General features: G+C 41.9%; 1 protein-coding gene across 2 annotated transcripts in view; it reads left to right on the top strand.

Annotated features, from left to right (window-relative positions):
• Positions 1-18,898, top strand: part of LOC110521710 (zinc finger protein 644) — a 42,910-nt gene extending 24,012 nt beyond the window's left edge. For both annotated transcript variants that reach the window (XM_021599502.2, XM_021599503.2), the window contains exons 3-9: positions 4,430-7,501; positions 7,756-7,963; positions 12,291-12,501; positions 13,225-13,390; positions 15,582-15,707; positions 17,432-17,537; positions 17,803-18,898. In XM_021599502.2, the coding sequence (XP_021455177.2) occupies positions 4,444-7,501; positions 7,756-7,963; positions 12,291-12,501; positions 13,225-13,390; positions 15,582-15,707; positions 17,432-17,537; positions 17,803-18,241 (4,314 nt within the window). In that variant the 5' untranslated portion in view covers positions 4,430-4,443 and the 3' untranslated portion in view covers positions 18,242-18,898. The remainder of the gene's footprint in view (positions 1-4,429; positions 7,502-7,755; positions 7,964-12,290; positions 12,502-13,224; positions 13,391-15,581; positions 15,708-17,431; positions 17,538-17,802) is intronic.
• The last annotated feature ends 1,242 nt before the right edge of the window (positions 18,899-20,140 follow it).

Here is a 20,140-nt window from a genome sequence, read left to right as displayed (position 1 = left end):
GCATTGATGAGAAGGAACCTGCAAGTAAGCATTTATCTGGACTGTGTAATGTATACCATGTGTATCCTGTACATAGGAGTAATAAAACTGGAAACTAGTGAATTATTTCCATAGACTATTAGGAAGGTTGTAGGCTACACTAAACGTTTTGGGCCTTTCTCTGGTGTCTCTGTATGGGTCTGTGTGGGTAAAGGTGCAATCTGTGGTATTAACTATTGATTTTTTGAAGTATATAACTTCTAAATGCCTCAAAAGCTTACCCCATCCTTTGTCAAAATATAAGGTGTTCTGGTATATCTTGGTCTATGTGGTACAGTAGACTTTAGACTACTCTCCAGAATGTGAACTGAACCAAGCCTTTCCTCCTCGCTGTGGAATTGTGGCTGAACAACACTATGCTCTCCTCTCCTTGGGACTGTGTCAGGCTGAATCTCTGCCTGTTTGTTTTGAGCCGTGGGCTTTGATACTCTTCTCACACTTGAGAGGCGGCTTCATAAATTCCCATTGTGTCAAGTAAATCAATAGTTCCCATTAGCTGAGGAAGTTGTGGAGCTGCTGCAGCACTTGCGGGGCAGTGGCCCCGCCTGGTTCAGTTGTGTGTTTTCTCTCCCGGTGAAGGTGGAGGCATAGATATACTGCGTGGGGATGGGTGGCTGTCTGTTGATCCATCCAGACAGCTCCAGCGGTTGAACTGGTCTGGTTGACTGGTCCCAGTTGGGGAGAGGGAATTCCCTTAGACACCCAAAACTCAAAGCCTTTAACACTGATTCTCTGCTGATGTTAAGCCTGGCTCTTTCTTTGTTTAATGATGTTTCAGTCTGTTCACGTGAGATTTGAGCCATTTCAGGGACACAATATGATTGATATGATCGTTTTGACACAAAATTGAAATAAAAATGTTTCATCACTGTAATAAATGTGATATACACGGAATATACAAAACATTAAGAACACCTGCTCTTTCCATGACATAGACTGACCAGGTGAAAGCAATGATCGCTTATTAATGCCACTCCACTTCAATCAGTGTCGATGAAGGGGAGGAGACTGGTTAAAGAATAATTTTTAAGCCTTGAGAGAATTGAGACATGGATTGTGTGTGCGCCACTCAGAGGGGGAATGGGCAAGACAACTTTTTTAAGTTCCTTTGAACGGGGTATGGTAGTAGGTGCCAGGTGCACCGGTTTGTGTCAAGAACTGAAACGCTGGTGGGTTTTTCACACTCAACAGTTTCAAGAGTTCCCTGTGTGTATCAAGAATGGTCAACCACCCAAAGGACATCCAGTCTATGGGAGGCATTGGAGTCAACATGGGCCAGCATCCCTGTGGAACGCTTTTGACACCATGCAGAGTACATGCCCCGACGAATTGAGGCTGTTCCAAAGGCAAGGAGGGGAGGGGGGGGGACAACTCAATATTAGGAAGGTGTTCTTAATGTTTTGTACCCTCAGTGTAGTGTATTTTGTCGACAGGTTTTGGTGTAAGATCAAAAGTAAGATGTTCTAAAGTTTGAAATGCTTTTCTACAATGCTTTTAAAAACATTGGGTCGCTGAGACAAGCTGATTATAAAATATCTCAGAAAGATTTATGTATCTTCAGGGAATACAGAAAAATTATGATAATATGCAATTATCGCCTCACTGTTTTTCCTGCAGTAACCTCAAGATGAGGTGCTATACGAGTGTTACTGCAAGTGCTGATACACCCAGAACCAAAAGGATTCAAAGAAAGAAAAATCCCAGTGACATATTATACATATCTGGGAAGTCTTTCATCAAGTTTTTTATTTTTAATGCATTCAGAAGAATTTGGCTGAACACAAAGCGTTTATTTAAGAATGTTCTAGAACATAATGATTACTGAACATTCTCGCATATACAGTATACCGTTTCCCCAGTCTTGGGGAAAGATGTAGAGCTGGATTAATAGTAATACATCTCATAGAAAAGATAGCGATCGATCTACGCAGACGACTTAAATGTACTTAAGCCTATAATCATTGTAAATAGCTTCTGGCAATGCAAAGTCAGCCTTTTTCACATGAACTAAATGAAGTAAATGAAAGCAAATACATGTTTTAAAATGGCATTGCTGTTGAACCCTAGCTGCTTGCTTGTGGTTGTTATATTTGGAACAGAAAGAGGGGAGAGTCATATTGTATGCTAGTACCAGGGGTGAAAGTAGATTTAATTTCTTCCCGGTAGGTGACCTCTTATGTATGCACGCGCGTAATCCAATAATTACATATAGAATCCATAATAATTCAATAGGATCTCTGTGCGCCTAGTTGTAAAGATGTGTCCTTTAACTTTTAAAATGTTTGACTTATTTTATCCTCTCGAGGTTTCTTCCTAGGTTCTGGCCTTTCTAGGGAGTTTTCCCCCGCCACCGTGCTTCTACACCTGCATTGCTTACTGTTTGGGGTTTTAGGCTGTGTTTCTGTACAGCCTTTTGTGACATCAGCTGATGTAAGAAGGGCTTTATATTATAAATGTGATTGATTGGGGCGTAAACACAACCAGTCAATTCAAAGGACTCCTTTACTAGTGACGAATGGAAAGAGGCCTCCGTTACACAAAACACCACAAAGTCTAATGACATTTAGGCGATAGTCATTAGTCCAGAATGTATGCTTCCACTACTATCCATGCACAGCTCAGTGTCGGCCATTCATCTGTACCTTGGCAAAATGTCGTTGTTCTCGTTGAAACACATTGCATTTTGGAGTGCAGGCTATACCACCCGTTTTCAAGTCCATTTGATAATTTTTCATGCCTCTGACATGTGATAGCCTACTGATAAATATTGGTGTAATAGCCAACAGTTTTCTTGATATTTTGTTTGCATTATTGTGATAGGCTCATGATTTACCAGTACGGCATACCCCCACAATTTTTTTCCTGGGCCCCCGGTACCGGACCGTACCGCCTTACTTTCACCCCTGGCTGGTACTGCTGCTAATGAGCCTCTAAATGTAAAGCTGTAATCATATTCTGATGGATTTGCCACCCTGCTGTTCAAGGGGGGTAGCAGTGACGTTAGCTTTAAATGCAGAGCGTCTTTTCTGCCTCTCCCTCCCTGCTAACCCAAGCCCCTACAGTAACACTACAGCAGATGGAGGGAATATGGTGCTCGGAAGGTTTTACCTCAGAGGTGGTAACAGTGAAGCCACTCATTAACACTGAATTTACCACTTCGTTAGCGACGTAGCTTCCTGTAGAGAGCAGCCAACACTGGATCATGTCAAATCCACTGAGCATACATTGTGGACTACACTACGGTTTATTCCAAATGCCATCCTATTCCTTATAGTGCACTACTTTTGTCCAGAGTCCCTATGGGTACTGGTCAAAAGTAGTGCACTAAATAGGGAATAGGGTGCCATTGGGGATGCAACCCTATGTCTATCAGCTAGGGCTACAACAACCCTGCCTGGACACTTCACATTCTACCAAGCTGTAAAATACATCACCTCGTCTCTTAGTCTCACAGCTTGACTATTACAAGGCTAGGAAGAGTGTTAAATGTTAGAAGATTTTATTCATGTATTTTCACTCTTTTAAGTGGCTTGTTTAAACAGTTGAGTCTCTATTACATTCAGCAATCTGTCCTGACGACTATTGATTTTCTGTTTATATATTTGTGTTTTTTAATAGCTGTGTGTGTGTGTTTTATATCTGTGTGTGTGTGTGTGTGTGTGTGTGTGTGTTTGTGTGTGTGCGTGTGTGCGCGTGCATGCATGTGTGCACGTGTGTGTGTGTGTGTTCATGCGTGTGTTTGTGTGAGACAGACTGATTGTGTAGCCCGACGCATGCCAATTTGTCAGGATTGGAGCAACAACAGCGTCGTGCTGGGACCCGTGTTGGCACCATCACAGAGTGCTAAGACTGAGTATGATCTCATTGGAAGTCTACTTTGTTCCCATGGAAATTGGTCAATTTTAGCAGGCGTCTGGGAGCTTTCGGGGGAGGAACAGGAAGGTTGTATCCCAGAGGTGTGCTCTGGTAATTAAGAGCCCTCACCGGGGTATCTGGGGCTAACAGCAGGGTTTGTTGTGAAGAGAAGTGGCGGACGAGGGTGTGAGGAAAATCATAATGCAGCACCAGAGAGGAGCGCTGAAGTAATGCGGATAAAACTCTCATTGTGTGGAACAGTTGGGGAGAAAGTAGGCAGAGCTGAAACTTAACACTGTGAATAAAATAGTAATTGTTTGGATTTGTTATTCAACGTAGTATTAGCCTGCATTTGATTTTGAAACGATATACAATGTAGTGATATGATAATTGTGGTGGGTTGGGCTGTACATATTTCAATTTGACACATTTTAATAATGCATTTTTCACCGCCTTTAGCTCTCAAAACATGACATAAATTATTGAGCATGTTTAAAGCTGATTTGGTTATTTCTCTCTGTTTCCCTCTTCTCAGAACATACTGGTGAGATGGCTGATATAAAGCCAAATGCACAAGAGAACAAAGAAGGAGATGTGCTGGAACCAGTGTGTGACAGCTCCGGTGCCACTCAGGAGCCATTACAGCGTCACACGTCTTCCCTGAAGAACAATGCTGCAGGTCTGTCAGAGCAGCTGTCTTCTGACGGACTCCCAAACCCTTTAAATGGAGCACAGCCCAGTTCATTTGTACCCAGCAGTGTCCCTGCTGTTCCCCACACAGCCCAAGCAGCCCATTCACTGCCTTCAGGAGCACTTGTTAATGGACCTGGTTCACACCCCGCCTCAGAGGAGAGCTGTGGCCTGAACAAAAACAGCACAATGTCCAACAATGTCCTGGTGGAGGCCCAGGACGCCCAACTACGACAATCTGGGAGGGACACAAGCCCTCAGGTGTTACCACCACCCAGTGAGCTTCAATCAGACGCCCTGAAGAACCCAGCAGGGCTCGTTCTGAAAACACTAACCACCACGCAGCCAGGGGCCAACAACACGTCACCATCAGACTCTGAGGCTAGTGAGGCTGAACTGCCCTACCAGGCCCTCGACACCACCTTGTCAGGCCACAGTCCACAATCACACCAAACGCCAATTAACCAAATATGGACGGCCGAGGGAGTCGAGGCTAGAGCTAGATCTATATGGGACTTAAACACCACAGAGTCCTCTGAGAGCTCGTCGGACGGTTTTGATGGGACTGATGCACTACACTGGGATTCACAGAAAGAGCTCATACGGGCGTTGTGGAAGAATCGCACAGTTGACAGCAGCTTAGAGACAAACACTGCAGGAGTGGGAGTGATGTCTCAGCTTACCAACCAAAGACAGAGGAAGCGTAAAATACACCTGGTGGGTACGGCAGGCACTCCTGAAAAAGTTTACAGCTGCAGCACAAATCTCACCTACAAAAAGTGGCATATTGAAGAGGAGGAGGATGATGAGGATTTTGACATCTCCAACATAAATGAAGATGATTCCTCCTGTAAAAAGGCTGATGTACAATCTTCTGTGAATTCATGTCAAGAGCATCCCAGTGACAGCCCTGTAATCATTAAGAAGCTGATTGTAAGAGCAGATTGCCCGAAGGACAATCACTCCGTCTCCCTCTTTAGTAGAAAGCCCAAACAGCTTAAGACAAAGCAATCCGAACAAGAACCATCATTCTTCCCATGCACAATGTGCAATGTTAATTTCAAGGAGAAAAGACATTTGCATAGACATGTGATGTATCATTTAGATGGGCAAAATCATCAGGTACGCCACCACGAGAAAGTTCCCCGGCCTTTTATATGCAGGGAGTGTGGGCGTTCGTTCCGCGATCGCAGCTCCCTCCTCAAGCACATGATTATCCACCAGGAGAGACGGGAGAAACTCATGGAGGAGATACAGGGACTCAACAAACTCCGAGACGAAGGCAGGAACGCCAAGCTCCAGTGCCCGCAGTGTGTGTTCGGGACCAATTGCCCCAAGACGTTTGTCCAGCACGCCAAGACACACAACAAGGATAAACGTTATTACCTCTGTGCGGAGTGCAACCACGTGGCATTGACGGAACGGGAGCTTGAAGCACACCTGTACGCGATGCACTGTGACACACTGAAGTCCAAGTACAAGAACGTAATCAAAGATGAGGAGTCAGAGTTTCTTACAGATAACAATGATGAATCCAGTCATGTTCTGTTTCACTGTAAAGTGTGCCATTTCAGCACCCAGAATGAAGATTGCCTTAAAAGGCATTGTGAGCTGATACACCAACAGTCTGATTCTGATGATGAATGTGAAAATCCGCCATTTAAAAAAGCACTTAACCGACCAGATCAATATAGCCTAGCTGACCCGTCCAAAAAAGCAGCAGATTTAAAACTACTGCAGCTAAAGCCAAAGTTCTGTATTAAAAAGCCTGCTTTCTGGAAAAGAGCGGATTTTCGCTTTTGGTCCGGTAGTGTAGCTGACTTTTACATGAGAGAGACAGCAGACACACAGAAGTCTTACAAAGGTCTTACCTCCTCTCAGTTCAAGTGCAGCATTGTCAGCTCAGCAAACAAGCTGTCACCATCCCTGTGGAGGAGTGACAAGCCAAGCAAATTATATCCTAAACCAACAGAGAAAATAGACGTGACAACAGGTCTCCCTTATGTTGAGGAAGACAATCAACTATACGACCATGTGGTTTCAGGAATCTCCGAAAGGACAAAATATCCCTCAAATGTTGATGTGTTGCTTACATCCAAGATGATTAAACCAGGCCAGATGCTGTATCATAGCTACAACTCTGACAAGAGTCAGGGAGGTAGCAACGACTTGACCGGCAGGAAGTCAGAGGCACAAGCTGTTACCCAAAAGACCCCATCCAAAAGAAAAATGTCCACTCCCTTCCACAACAGTGTGGACAAGGTGGTTGATAATGTTTTGCCAAAACTGAACCCATTAAAAGAGACTACCACTCCTGAGGACACAGAGGGAGACGGTGATTATGAGGACACGTATGACTTTAGTGCTTACACCAGCGAGGCTACAGCCAACTTCCTGGATAGTAGTGAGAACGAGAGGAACCCCTACGCCCGTAGCTACTTCATACGCAGACAGAGGGGTTCTTCTATCAAAGAGAATCCTGCACCTGCTGCTGACATCGGCCGTTTGGAAAAGAACGCCGTTCAGGTTGACCACCATTTTAATAAGACTGAAGACAAGGACGGGGAGTATGACAGCGATGACATACAGAAGCTTATCATCAAAGAAGAGTGTATAGAAAGCTCAGTGTGTGACGATTCTCCAGAGTCACCCACCACCACCGGCACACACAACCAGAGTCTCTCCTATGACTATGACTTCTCCCCTTCTTTTGGAACAGAAAGGAAGTCCTGCCCCTACTGTCCTGCTGTGTTTGAGTCTGGGGTGGGCTTATCCAATCACGTGCGAGGGCACCTGTACAGGTTGGGGCTGAGTTATGACGCTCGCCATGTGGTGTCACCTGAGCGGGTAGCCTCACAGGACCGACAGCCACGCGTACGCAGGAAGGTCCCCTCTGTGGTGCGGAGGATCAAAAAAGGTGAGCAAACTTATTGTTTTCTGCACTATTGCATTGTAATCGGGTTAAAGTAATCTGTAATTACACAGTAACTATACTTATTACAGTTTTTTCCCAGTCAAGTGTGTCATGTTATTTTTCTATAGATAGTGGTCAAAGTTACCCCAAAGTTAGCTAGTAATTTACCTAGATTGCTCTGGATAAGAGCGATAAGAGCAATACATGTAAATGTAGATAGTTAAATGGTAACCTTTTTTATGATCTTCATGTTTCAGCTGAGAAGCCGGAGTCTCAGGCGGAGCACACTTGTCCCCTGTGCTGGGGCTGGTTCGACACCAAGACAGGCCTCTCCAACCACGTGAGGGGCCACCTGAAGCGAATAGGGAAGACCAGCACCAGCACCAGTAAGAGTCCAGTGTGTATTCTCAATGAGCTGCTAAAGGACGAGCAGGAACACCAGAACATCCTCCAGATTCTCAACAGGTACTGTAAACATTTCCTCGAAAAAATTACTGTCCACACCTTTAAGGGATGTAATACAATATTCTAACCTATATCATGTATACAGTCTCTTCAGAAAGTATTCATACCCCTTGACTTATTCCACATTTTGTTGTGCCTGAATCCAAAATGTGTTGAATATATTTTTTTCTAACCATCTACACACAATAACCCATAATGGCAAAGTGAATATGTTTTTAAATGTTTTTGCTAATTTATTGAAAATGAACTACAGACATATCTAATTTATGTAATTTAAGTATTCACACCCCTGAGACAGTACTTTGTAGAATCATCTTTGGCAGTGATTACAGCTGTGAGTCTTTATGGTAAGTCTCCACACCTGGATTGTGCATTATTATTTTCAAAATTCTTCAAGCTCAAATTGGTTGTTGATCATTGCTAGACAGCCATTTTCAGGTCTTGCCATAGATTTTCAAGCAGATTTAAGTCAAAACTGTAACTCGGCCACTCGGGAACATTCACTGTCTTCTTGATAAGCAACTCAAGTGTAGATTTGCCCTGAAAGGTACATTAATCTCCCAGTGTCTGGTGGAAAGCAGACTGAACCAGGTTTTCCTCTACGATTTTGCCTGTGCTTAGTTCCATTCTGGTACTTTTTATCCTGGAAAAACTCCCCAGTCCTAAACGATTACAAGCATACCCATAACATAATGCAGCCACCACTGTGCTTGAAAAAAAATGTGATGTGTGATGTGTTGTGTTGGATTTGCTCCAAACATAACGCTTTGTGTTCAGGACATAAAGTAAATTTCTTTGCCGAATTGTAGTTTATTTAGTGCCTTATAGCAAACAGGATGTCTGTACAGGCTTACTTCTTTTCACTCTGTGAATTAGGTTACTATTGTGGAGTAATTACAATGTTGTTGATCCATCCTCACGTTACTCCTATCGCAGCTATTAAACTCTGTAACTGTTTTAAAGTCACCATTAGCCTCATGGTGAAAACCCTAAGTGGTTTCATTCCTCTCCGGCAACTGAGTTAGGAAGGACGCCTTTATCTTTGTAGTGACTGGGTGTATTGATACACCATCCAAATTGTAATTAATAGCATCACAATGCTCAAAGGGATATTCAATGTCTGTTTTTTTTTCATGCTTATTAACTCAATGCTTATTAACTCAAGACATTTCAGCTTTTAATTTTGGATGGATTTCTAAAATGTTCTTCAAGCTAAATTCCACTTTGACATTATGGGGTATTGTGTGTAAATCAGTGACACAAAATTAGTATAATTTGTATATGTACTACATGGCCAAGCACACAACCATGCAATCTCCATAGACACACACTGGCAGTAGAATTGCCAGTACTGAAGAGCTCAGTGACTTTCAATGTGGCACTGTCATAGGTTGCCATCTTTCCAACAAGTCAGTTCGTCAAATTTCTGCCCTGCTAGAGCTGCCCTGGTCAACTGTAAGTGTGGTTATTGTGAGGTGGAAACATCTAGGAGCAACAACGACTCAGCCGCAGAGTGGTAGGCTACACAAGCTCACAGAATGCAATCATAGTGCCTGCCCCAATGCATAGTGCCAACTGTAAAGTTTGGTGGAGGAGTAATAATGGTCTGGGGCTGTTTTTCATGGTTCGGCCTAGGCCCATTAGTTCCAGTAAAGGGAAATCTTAATGTTACAGCATACAATGACATTCAAGACAACTCTCTGCTTCCAACATTGTGGCAATAATTTCGGGAAGGCCCTTTCCTGTTTTAACATGACAATGCCCCCGTCCACAACATGAGGTCCACACAGAAATGATTTGTAGAGATCGGTGTATAAGAACTTGACTGGTCTGCTCAGGTTCCTCACCTCAACCCCTTTGAACTCCTTTGGGATGAAATGGAATGTTGACTGCGAGCCAGGCATAAACATGCATCATCAGAGCCGGACCTCACTAATACTCTTGTGGCTGAATGGAAGCAAGTCCCCACAGCAATGTTCCAACATCTAGTGGAAAGCCTTCCCAGAAGAGTGGAGGATATTGTAGCAGCAAAAGGGGTGTCTTCCGCATTTATTAATGCCCATGATTTTGGAATGAGATGTCCGATGAGTAGGGTGTCTGCTTACTTTTGGTCATGTAGTTTGTATATATATGTATATATACAGTGCCTTCGGAAAGTATTCAGACCCCTTGACTTTTTCCACATTTTGTTACATTACAGCCTTATTCTAAAATGTATTAAGTAAAAAGAAAATCCTCAGCAATCTACACCCAGTATCCCATAATGATGAAGTGAAAACAGGTATTTAGACATTTTTACAAATGTATTAAAAACAAAAAAACAAAATACCTTATTTACTTAAGTATTCAGACCCTTTGCTATGAGACTCGATATTGACCTCAGGTGCATCCTGTTTCCATTGGTCATCCTTGAGATGTTTCTACAACTTGATTGGAGTCTACCTGTAGTAAATTCAATTGATTGGACATGATTTGGAAAGGCATACACCTTTCTATATAAGGTCCCACAGTTGACAGTGCATGTCAGAGCAAAAACCAGGCCACGAGGTCGAAGGAATTGTCCGTAGAGCTTCGAGACAGGATTGTGTCTAGACACTGTTTTGGGGAAGGGGACCAAAACATGTCTGCAGCATTGAAGATTCCCAAGAACACAGTGGTCTCCAACATTCTTAAATGGAAGAAGTTTGGAACCACCAAGACTCTTCCTCAAGCTTGCCGCCCAACCAAACTGAGCAATCGGGGGAGAAGGGCCTTGGTCAGGAAGGTGACCAAGAACCTGATGGTCACTCTGACAGAGCTCCAGAGTTCCTCTGTGGAGATGGGAGAACCTTCCAAACGGTCAACCATCTCTGCAGCACTCCACCAATCAGGCCTTTATGGTAGAGTGGCCAAATGGAAGCCACTCCTCAGTAAAAGGCACAGGCCGCTTGGAGTTTGCCAAAAGAAGAATAGGCCGTCATTGAAAATAAGAATTTGTTCTTAACTGACTTGCCTAGTTAAATAAAGGTAAAATAAAAAAATAAAAATAGATTTGAGATTCTTCAAAGTAGCCACCCTTTGCCTTGATGACAGCTTTATACACTCTTGGCATTCTCTCAACCAGCTCATGAAATTAAAATGTAATTAGAGGAATTAATTTCATTTGAGCCAATCAGTTGTGTTGTGACAAGGTATGGTTGGTATACAAAAGATAGCCCTATTTGGTAAAAGACCAAGTCCATATGATGACAGAAACAGATCAAATAGACAGAGAAACAACAGTCCATCATTTCTTTAAGACATGAAAGTCGGTCAATGCGGAACATTTCTAGATCTTTGAATGCTGCTTCAAGTTCAGTTGCAAAAACCATCAAGCACTATGATGAAACTGGCTCTCATGAGGACCGCCACAGTAAAAGAAGACCCAGATTTACCTCTGTTGCAGAGGATACGTTCATTAGAGTTATCATGCTCAGAAATTGCAGCCCAAGTAAATGTTTCACAGGGTTCAAGTAACAGATACATCTCAACATCAACTGTTCAGAGGAGACTGCGTGAATCAGGCCTTCATGGTCAAATTGCTGCAAAGAAACAGCTACCAAAGGACACCAATAAGAAGAAGAGACTTGCTTGGGCCAAGAAACACGAGCAATGGACATTAGACCGGTGGATATCTGTCTTTTGGTCTGATGAGTCTAAATTTGAGATTTTTGGTTCCAACTGCTGTGTCTTTTTGAGACGCAGAGTAGGTGAACGTATGATCTCTGCATGTGTGGTTCCCACCGCGAAGCATGGAGGAGGTGGTGTATTATTAGACCAAGAAGGAGAGTGATGGAGTGCTGCATCAGATGACCTCGCCTCTATAATCACCTGACTTCATTCCAATTGAGATGGTTTGGGTTGAGTTGGACCGCAGAGTGAAGGAAAAGCAGCCAATAAGTGCTCAGAAAATGCGGGAACTCCTTCAAGATTGTTGGAAAAGCATTCCAGGTGAAGCTGGTTGAGAGAATGCCAAGAGTGTGCAAAGCTGTCGTCAAGGCAAAGAATCTAAAATCTCTTTTGTTTTGTTTAACACTTTTTTGCTTACTACATGATATACATATGTGTTATTTAATTGTTTTGATGTCTTCACTATTATTCTACAATGTGGAAAACTGTAACAATAAAGAAAAACCCTTGAATGAGTAGGTGTGTCCAAACCTTTGACTGGTACTGTAGATAGGATTTCTTTTTTTGTATTTGTCTTAATTTGTATTTATTTTTCATTATGGCTATTTTTATTTTATTGTACTTTTTCATGTATCTCTCTGGCTATATCATTGTTGTGTTTTATTTGAAACCTGAACAGGAAGCAGTTAATCTCTCGACCAATCATCTCCCAGAAGTTCATTGGCAGCGACGGGCTCTTCCTAACACCGATGGGGATCCCAGTGAAGATCCAACATGGCTGCCAGCTGGGCCAGAATGGCACTCCCACTCCATGGGATCCCAGTGCAAATACACCCAGGCAGGAGGGAGTTGAGAGAGAGGATTTCTTTCCTAAGAGGAAGAGTATAGAGGTACTGTTGTTGTGCTGTATTGGTACCATGCTATTTTATATATATATAAATTAAAAAAAGTAAAAGTTAAATGTATATGCTACCATTCAAAAGTTTGGAGTCACTTAGAAATGTCCTTGTTTTTGAAAGAAAAGCACATGTTTTGTGCATTAAAATAACATCAAATTGATCAGAAATAGAGTGTCGACATTGTTAATGTTCTAAATGATTATTGAAGCTGGAAACGGCAGATTTTTAATGGAATATCTATGTAGGCGTACAGAGAGGCCTATTATCAGCAACCATCACTCCTGTGTTCCAATGGCACGTTGTGTTAGCTAATCCAAGTTTATAATTTTAAAAGGCTAATTGATCATTAGAAAACCATTTTGCAATTATGTTAGCACAGCTGAAAAAGTTTTCAGTTTTCAGCTGTGCTAACATAATTGCAAAAGGGTTTTCTAATAATCAGTGGTTGAAAAACAAGTTTTAATGACTCCAACCAAGTGTATGTAAACTTCTGACTTCAACTAATATATATATATATATATTACTCTTTATCGTTGGGAAGGGCTCATAAGCAAGCATTTCACGGTAAAGTCTACACCAGTTGTATTCGGCGCATGTGACAAATACGATTTGATTTGCTTATGTTCAATATCTTTATTTTATTTGACTCTGTAAGTGTCTTTGGGTATCTTGAAAGGTGCAAGTAAAATGTATTATGTATTATTATTATTACAGATAGGAGGTGTCATTGAACCTTCCCGGAGCACTTTAGGCAAGCTTTTGAGGAAGAGGAAGTTGGACAAGGATGATGCGGATAAGAACCACTTTACTGTGACCAAAGAGAGGGTTGAGGGGAGACAGAACCAACAGGCCAGCAACCTGGAAACACACTGGGCCCATGGTAAAGAAGCCTCACAAATCATTTCTATACACATCAGAATATCAGCATTTTAGAGCACTTTCAGAACTGAAAAAGACATTGAGATTGTACAATTTCAAAATTGGTGACATCATGGTAAAGTTGAAAAGGTATTTTTACATGTCACCCCCCCCCCCCCCCCCAAAAAAAAACAACATTATTTTATTGTGATGAGACTGAACCCAGTTAACCAAAATGTGCCATTTTTCTGTTTTCTGCCAAATAACGGAGTTAAAAACTATAGAGTTACAAACTGCAGTTACTTTGTCTGCCAAGTATATTTTATTTGATGGTCATTATTATTGTAGTGCAACAAGGCCCCCCTTTGTGATGGCAAAACATATATGACATATGATCAGTCTGTTTCAACTAGAATCAAAGAAGACAAGAAATCCAGGTAAGGCAGATAGATGACGGATAGAAGTGACAGACACAGCTTTATTAGCTAAACTGTGTCGGCGGTCTGTTCTTTTCACAGTGTTCTATCTTCATTCATAAGATTGATCAGTTTAGTCCTTTGCAGATGAGTATGATTCGTTTAGGTGTTCTTCGGGAATAGTTTTATAGAGGTGCGATGATAACAGATGAAGATAATATGTGACTTGTGCACACCAATTACAGTGTTAGCTTGCTTTAATGAAACACAAACTTGTCTTGTTCCACAGCTGTTTTGTATGTTTTACTAACTCTACAGCTTTTCATTACTTACAGGAGCCCACGTTAAATCACAACATGTCAATCAAATGGACTTGGATAAAAAAAAAATAAAAAGAAACATGAAAAAAAGAAAAGTTCACAGTCAATTTAATTATTTTAACGCACACAAAAAAATAATGAATGTCACCAAAGGGGCCACGTTCTTTTGATGTGGCTCTGGAAGCACATCAGCTGTGTTTACACAACTTTGTTTAATGTCTGTCCAAATAAGAGTCCTTTTTGCAGAATGATTAATAAAGATTTTAAATCGGATAGCAATTCTTTGGGGGTCTGTCAGAATTCTAGTGATTGCCCGTTTTGTGACTGACAGTGTTGAATGTCATAGTTACTTTTTACATTATAGCTGAAACCTTGAAGGTAGAATAGACTGAGTCAAGCATTTGGTTTTAACCATCTAACAATGGCTTCTACACCATATCGCTGTAATCAGTGTTATGTTAAATGGAGATTTAACACACATTTTTGCAAACAAATTGTTGCAAACAATTTGCTGGTAATTTAAATAACCTTTAGTAGCTTGTCATGGTTAAAAAACACCTCTGTAGCAGATGTTTTTTCACCTATTAGGTGTGAAATGAATGGGAAGCTGTCGCTATTGTTTTCACACAACTGCCAGTAGCTTCAGGACAGCCTGCATAGAAACTCGGTGTGGGCTTGTTACCCAATCAAATCTGTTTTAACAGGTGTTCGAAGAGACCTTTCATAATCTAACGCTTTTACGATTTAACATGCTCTAGATGTAGCCTGCAGTGCCATGCCAAACCATTGTAATTAATGTGCAATATTGACACAATCAGCACAGTACGAATTTCTTGTCATAGCCGAAATAACATTTTAAAGCCCCAAATTGTTCCAAACCCTGCGTAAATCTTCTGCTACAGGTGAAAATAGGCACCCTGGAGTCCTTAGATTGTGATAAACATTACTCTCAACAACACGTCTCCAACTGCTAAGTGCAAAACAGATCTTTAAAATATGAAAACAGATGGAGGGAGAGGTGATGGCACTCAGGGAATAGCAGTTGTACTTCATGTTCATCTATGTGCTCTGTAGTCATATTTCTTATATTTCTTCAGATTCTTCCCTTAAAGTCACCTCAACTCACCTCCAGATTTCATTTCTCAAAGACGCTTATCAAAGACCCTGAAACCCAAGCAGCAATTAATTCAGATGTAATGCGTGTAGAAGTTGAACTATTTTAAAAAGTGGGCAGCATCCAAACAAAGTGTCTCTAATGGAAGGTAACTGCTAATGAAGTTAAAAACAAACAGAGCATGGTTATCCGGAGGCATTTTGATTCGATGCTACACTCTTGACACTTGTTCAAAGATGTTCTCCTTGCAAGAAAAGTGTTGTCAATGAGCTTCTGGAACATGTTTAAAGTTTTGAACTCAACTTCTGTGTGCTTTGCTTTCTTTTGATTTTTCTCTCTTTCAATGTCTCTCTCACTTTCCAGAGAGAAATGCATCTAATAAGAAGATTTGTATTCACTGTAACACAACATTTCCCAGTGCTGTTAGCCTGTCCAATCATCTTCGCGCTTACGCACGCAGGAAGAGGGTTGCCATGTTAGAAGGGACAAGTAAGTTCACTAAGCCTGGTCACAAAAGTCAAGAACATAAAGGCACCTTTCTGAAATGACAGTGTAACTTATTGAACAGTGTACCTTATTGAACATGTACAGAACATTGCATCCCAAATGGTGCCCTATTCCCTATATAGTGCATTCGGAAAATATTCAGATCCCTTTACTTTTTCTACATTTTGTTACATTACAGCCTTATTCCAAAATGGATTACATTTTTTTTCCCTCATCAATTTACACACAATACACCATGATGACAAAGCAAAAACAGGTTTTTAGAAATGTCACATTTACATAAGTATTAAGACCCTTTGCTCAGTACTTTGTTGAAGCACCTTTGGCAGCGATTACTGCCTCGAGTCTTCTTGGGTATGATGCTACAAGCTTGGCACACCAGTGTTTGGGGAGTTTCTCCCATTCTTCTCTGCAGATCCTCTCAAGCTCTGTCAGATTTTCAGGTCTCTCTAGAGATGTCCGATCGGATTCAAGTCTGGGCTCTGGCTAGGCCACTCAAGGCCATTCAGAGACTTGTCCCAAAAGCCAGATCTGCGTTGTCTTGGCTGTGTGCTTAGGGTCGTTCTCCTGTTGGAAGGTGAACCTTTGCCCCAGTCTGAGGTCCTGAGTGCTCTGGAGCAGGTTTTCATCAAGGATCTCTCTGTACTTTGCTCCGTTCATCTTTCCCTCGATCCTTATTACTCTCCCAGTACCTGAAGCTGAAAAACAGAGAATCTTGTTTCTCATGGTCTGAGAGCCCTTTAAGTGCCTTTTGGCAAACTCTAAGCGGGCTGTCATGTGGCTTTTACTGAGGAGTGGCTTCCATCTGACCACTCTACCATAAAGGCCTGATTGGTGGAGTGCTGCAGAGATGGTTGTCATTCCGGAAGGTTCTCCCATCTCCACAGAGGAACTCTGGACCTCTGTCAGAGTGACCATCGGGTTCTCAGTCACCTCCCTGACCAAGGCCCTTCTCCCCCGATTGCTTAGTTTGGCCGGGCGGCAAGCTCTAGGAAAAGTCTTGGTGGTTCTAAACTTCTTCCATTGAATAATGATGGAGGCCACTGTGTTCTTGGGATCCTTCAATGCTGCAGAAATGTTTTGGTACCCTTCCCCCAGATCTGTGCCTCAACATAATCGCGTCTCTGATCTATACGAACAATTCCTTCGACCTCATGGCTTGGATTTGCTCTGACATGCATTGTCAACAGTGGGACCTTAAATAGACAGGTGTGTGCCTTTCCAAATCATCTCCAATCATTTGAATTGACCACAAGTGGACTCCAATCAATTTGTAGAAATATCTCAAGGATGATCAATGGAAACAGGATGCACCTGAGCTCAATTTCGAGTCTCATAGCAAAGGGTCTGAATACTTATGTAAATAAGGTATTTCTGTTTTTTATTTTTGTATACATTTGCAAAAATGTAGGGGGTATTGGTATTGTGTATAGATTTGATGAGGATGATTTTTTTTTTAAATAATAAAAAAAAAAACATTTTAAAATAAGGCTATAATGTAACAAAATGCGGAAAAGTCCAAGGGTTCTGAATACTTTCCGAATGTACAGTACTGTATAGTGCCCTACTTTTGACCAGGGCCCCCATTGTGACACAGCCTGTGACTCTCTTTGTCCTGGTGTCAGTCTGCTAAGTTGCATAGAGTTGTTTATAGTAAGTTGGTCTGTACTGACTTGGTCTGTAATGAGATGATTTGTGTCTTTCAGCCTATTCCTGTATACTGAAGAAGCCTAGGTTGAGGGCTGGACCAAAGAACACCCTGTTCTCAGCTCTCCCATGTGCTGTTGAGGAGATGTATAGACTCACCTGCAGGTATGTAGGACCACAACAAGCTTCTCTGTCCCCTCCCTGTTTTTATATGCTTATTGATTTGTTGTGCATTCCACCCTGTGGCCACAAGGCACAAAGACATTACGGATTGCTCCTTTAATATTGTGAAATGGTCATGCTTCGGTTCTAAAATATATTGTACACCTGTACAGGAAAATGTTATTGCCACTTCAGATGCTTAATAGTATCCATATGTATGCTAACATAACATAACCTAGCCTAACTTAACTCTCTCTCTCCTATGCAGATTCTGTGACCTCGTCTTCCAGGGTCCTCTGTCCATCCAGGAGGATTGGCTCAGGCATTTACAGAGGCACCTCATGCACACCAGTGTCCCTCGCACAGGAGCTGGCATGGTGGAGGTCCTGCGACTACACAAAGAGACGCCCTCCTTGCCCCCCCAGGAGCACCCCTCTCGGGAGCACCCAACATCCAATGAGCCCTCCACGGCTCATGAGCCCCAGACGCACCATGAGCACTCCTGCTTGGAACACCCCTCTCCTCATGATCACCCCTTGCCCCAGCAGGAGCCCCCCTTGCCCAACAAGCACCCCGAAACCCACGAGCACCCTGAGCTCCATGATGAGCATCCCTTGCACCATGCACACCCCTCGTCCAATGAGCACCCAAGCCTGGAGCAGCACACGGCCACGTCCTTTCCAGAGCTTCTTCCAGTGGCGTCCTGAACTAGACGGTTGTTTACACATTTTCACTTTATATCTTTATCCTCTACATGTAAATATGGATAGACACATAGAAATATAGATAGATAGAACAATTCTAAAGCTATATGTTTTTCTTAATATGCACAATACCAGCCCTTCCCTCTATTTTATAAGACCTGTCTCTATACTGTATATGATGGATCTTGTTACTTCTATGTACAGAAACAAAGACTTGTGCTTGAGATGCAAAAATGCCAACAATCGCTGAAGCTAGAACAGTAGTCAGTTCAGAACCTTGTATCTCAACTTTTCTAACCGAACGTTTGCACTCTGTAACCGCTTCTACTTTCCTATGTTTAGGTGAAGTTTTACCTCCAGGTAATCTTGCCATCTTGCAACAGGTACACATGTTAAATGTGTCTTCTTGCTTCCTTCTTTGCACTGTTTAGCAGCCAGTCAGTACGTTGAACCCATTACCAAATGAGACAACTGACACCTCAGCATTGTGTAAATGATAAATGCTTTGTCCGTTACCTTTAACTGTGGCCTATAGAAGCCATAATCAGAATACAGGGTCAATCATAAACAGTACCAGTCAAAAGTTTGGAGACACCTACTCATTCCAGCGTTATTCTTTTCTTTTTACTATTTTCAACATATTTTCAACAACATGTAGAATAATAGTAAAGACATCAAAACTATGAAATAACACAATAGCCACCCTTTGTCTTGATCACAGCTTTGCACATTCTTCTCTAAACCAGCTTCATGAGGTAGTCACCTGGAATGCATTTCAATTAACAGGTGTGCCTTGTTAAAAGTTCATTTGTGGAATTTCTTTCCTTCTTAATGCGTTTGAGCCAATCAGTTGTGTGGTGACAAGGTAGGGGTGGTATACAGAAGATATCCCTATTTGGTATAAGACCAAGTCCATATTATGGCAAGAACAACTCAAATAAGTAAAGAGAAACGACAGTCCATCATTACTTTAAGACATGAAGGTCAGTCAATTTGGAAAATGTCAAGAACTTTGAATGTTTCTTCAACTGCAGTCGCAAAAACCATCAAGCGCTATGATGAAACTGTCTCTCATGAGGACCACTACAGGAAAGGAAGACCCAGAGTTACCTCTGCTGCAGAGGATAAGTTCATTAGAGTTACCAGCCTCAGAAATTGCAGCCCAAATAAATGTTTCACAGAGTTCAAGTAACAGACACATCTCAAAATCAACTGTTCAGAGACTCAGGCCTTCATGGTCAAATTGCTGCAAAGAAACCACTACTAAAGGACACCAATAAGAAGAAGAGACTTTCTTGGGCCAAGAAACAAGAGCAATGTACATTAGACCGGTGGAAATCTGTCCTTTGGTCCAAATTTGAGATTTTTGGTACCAACCGCCATGTCTTTGTGAGACGCAGAGTAGGTGAACTGATGATCTCTGCGTGGTTGTGTAAGGGCTATTTGACCAAGAAGGAGAGTGATGGAGTGCTGTATCAGACCTTATCCTCCCCTTAATTGGTTTGGGATGAGTTGGACCGCAGAGTGAAGGAAAAGCAGCCAACAAGTGCTCAGCATATGTGGGAACTCCTTCAAGACTGTTGGAAAAGCATTCCAGGTGAAGCTGATTGAGATAATGCCAAGTGTGTGCAAAGCTGTCATCAAGGTAAAGGGTGGCAACTTTGAAGTATCTAAAATATATTTTGATTTGTTTAACACTTTTTTGGTTATTACATGATTCCATGTGTGTTATTTCATCATTTTGATGTCCAGTATTATTCTACATTGTAGAAATAGTGAAAATAAAGAAACATGAACGAGTTTTATGTGTCCAAACGTTTGACTGGTACTTTATATCAAAAATGATATGTATTGCTAGAACTGTCCATACTGTATGAATGGACACAATATCTGCTTTCTCCC

Source organism: Oncorhynchus mykiss, chromosome 30, assembly GCF_013265735.2.
Source record: "Oncorhynchus mykiss isolate Arlee chromosome 30, USDA_OmykA_1.1, whole genome shotgun sequence".
Taxonomy (NCBI): Eukaryota; Metazoa; Chordata; class Actinopteri; order Salmoniformes; family Salmonidae; genus Oncorhynchus; species Oncorhynchus mykiss.
The sequence above is the reverse complement of the archived record's forward strand: the minus strand, read 5'-3'. Positions and strand labels throughout refer to the sequence as shown.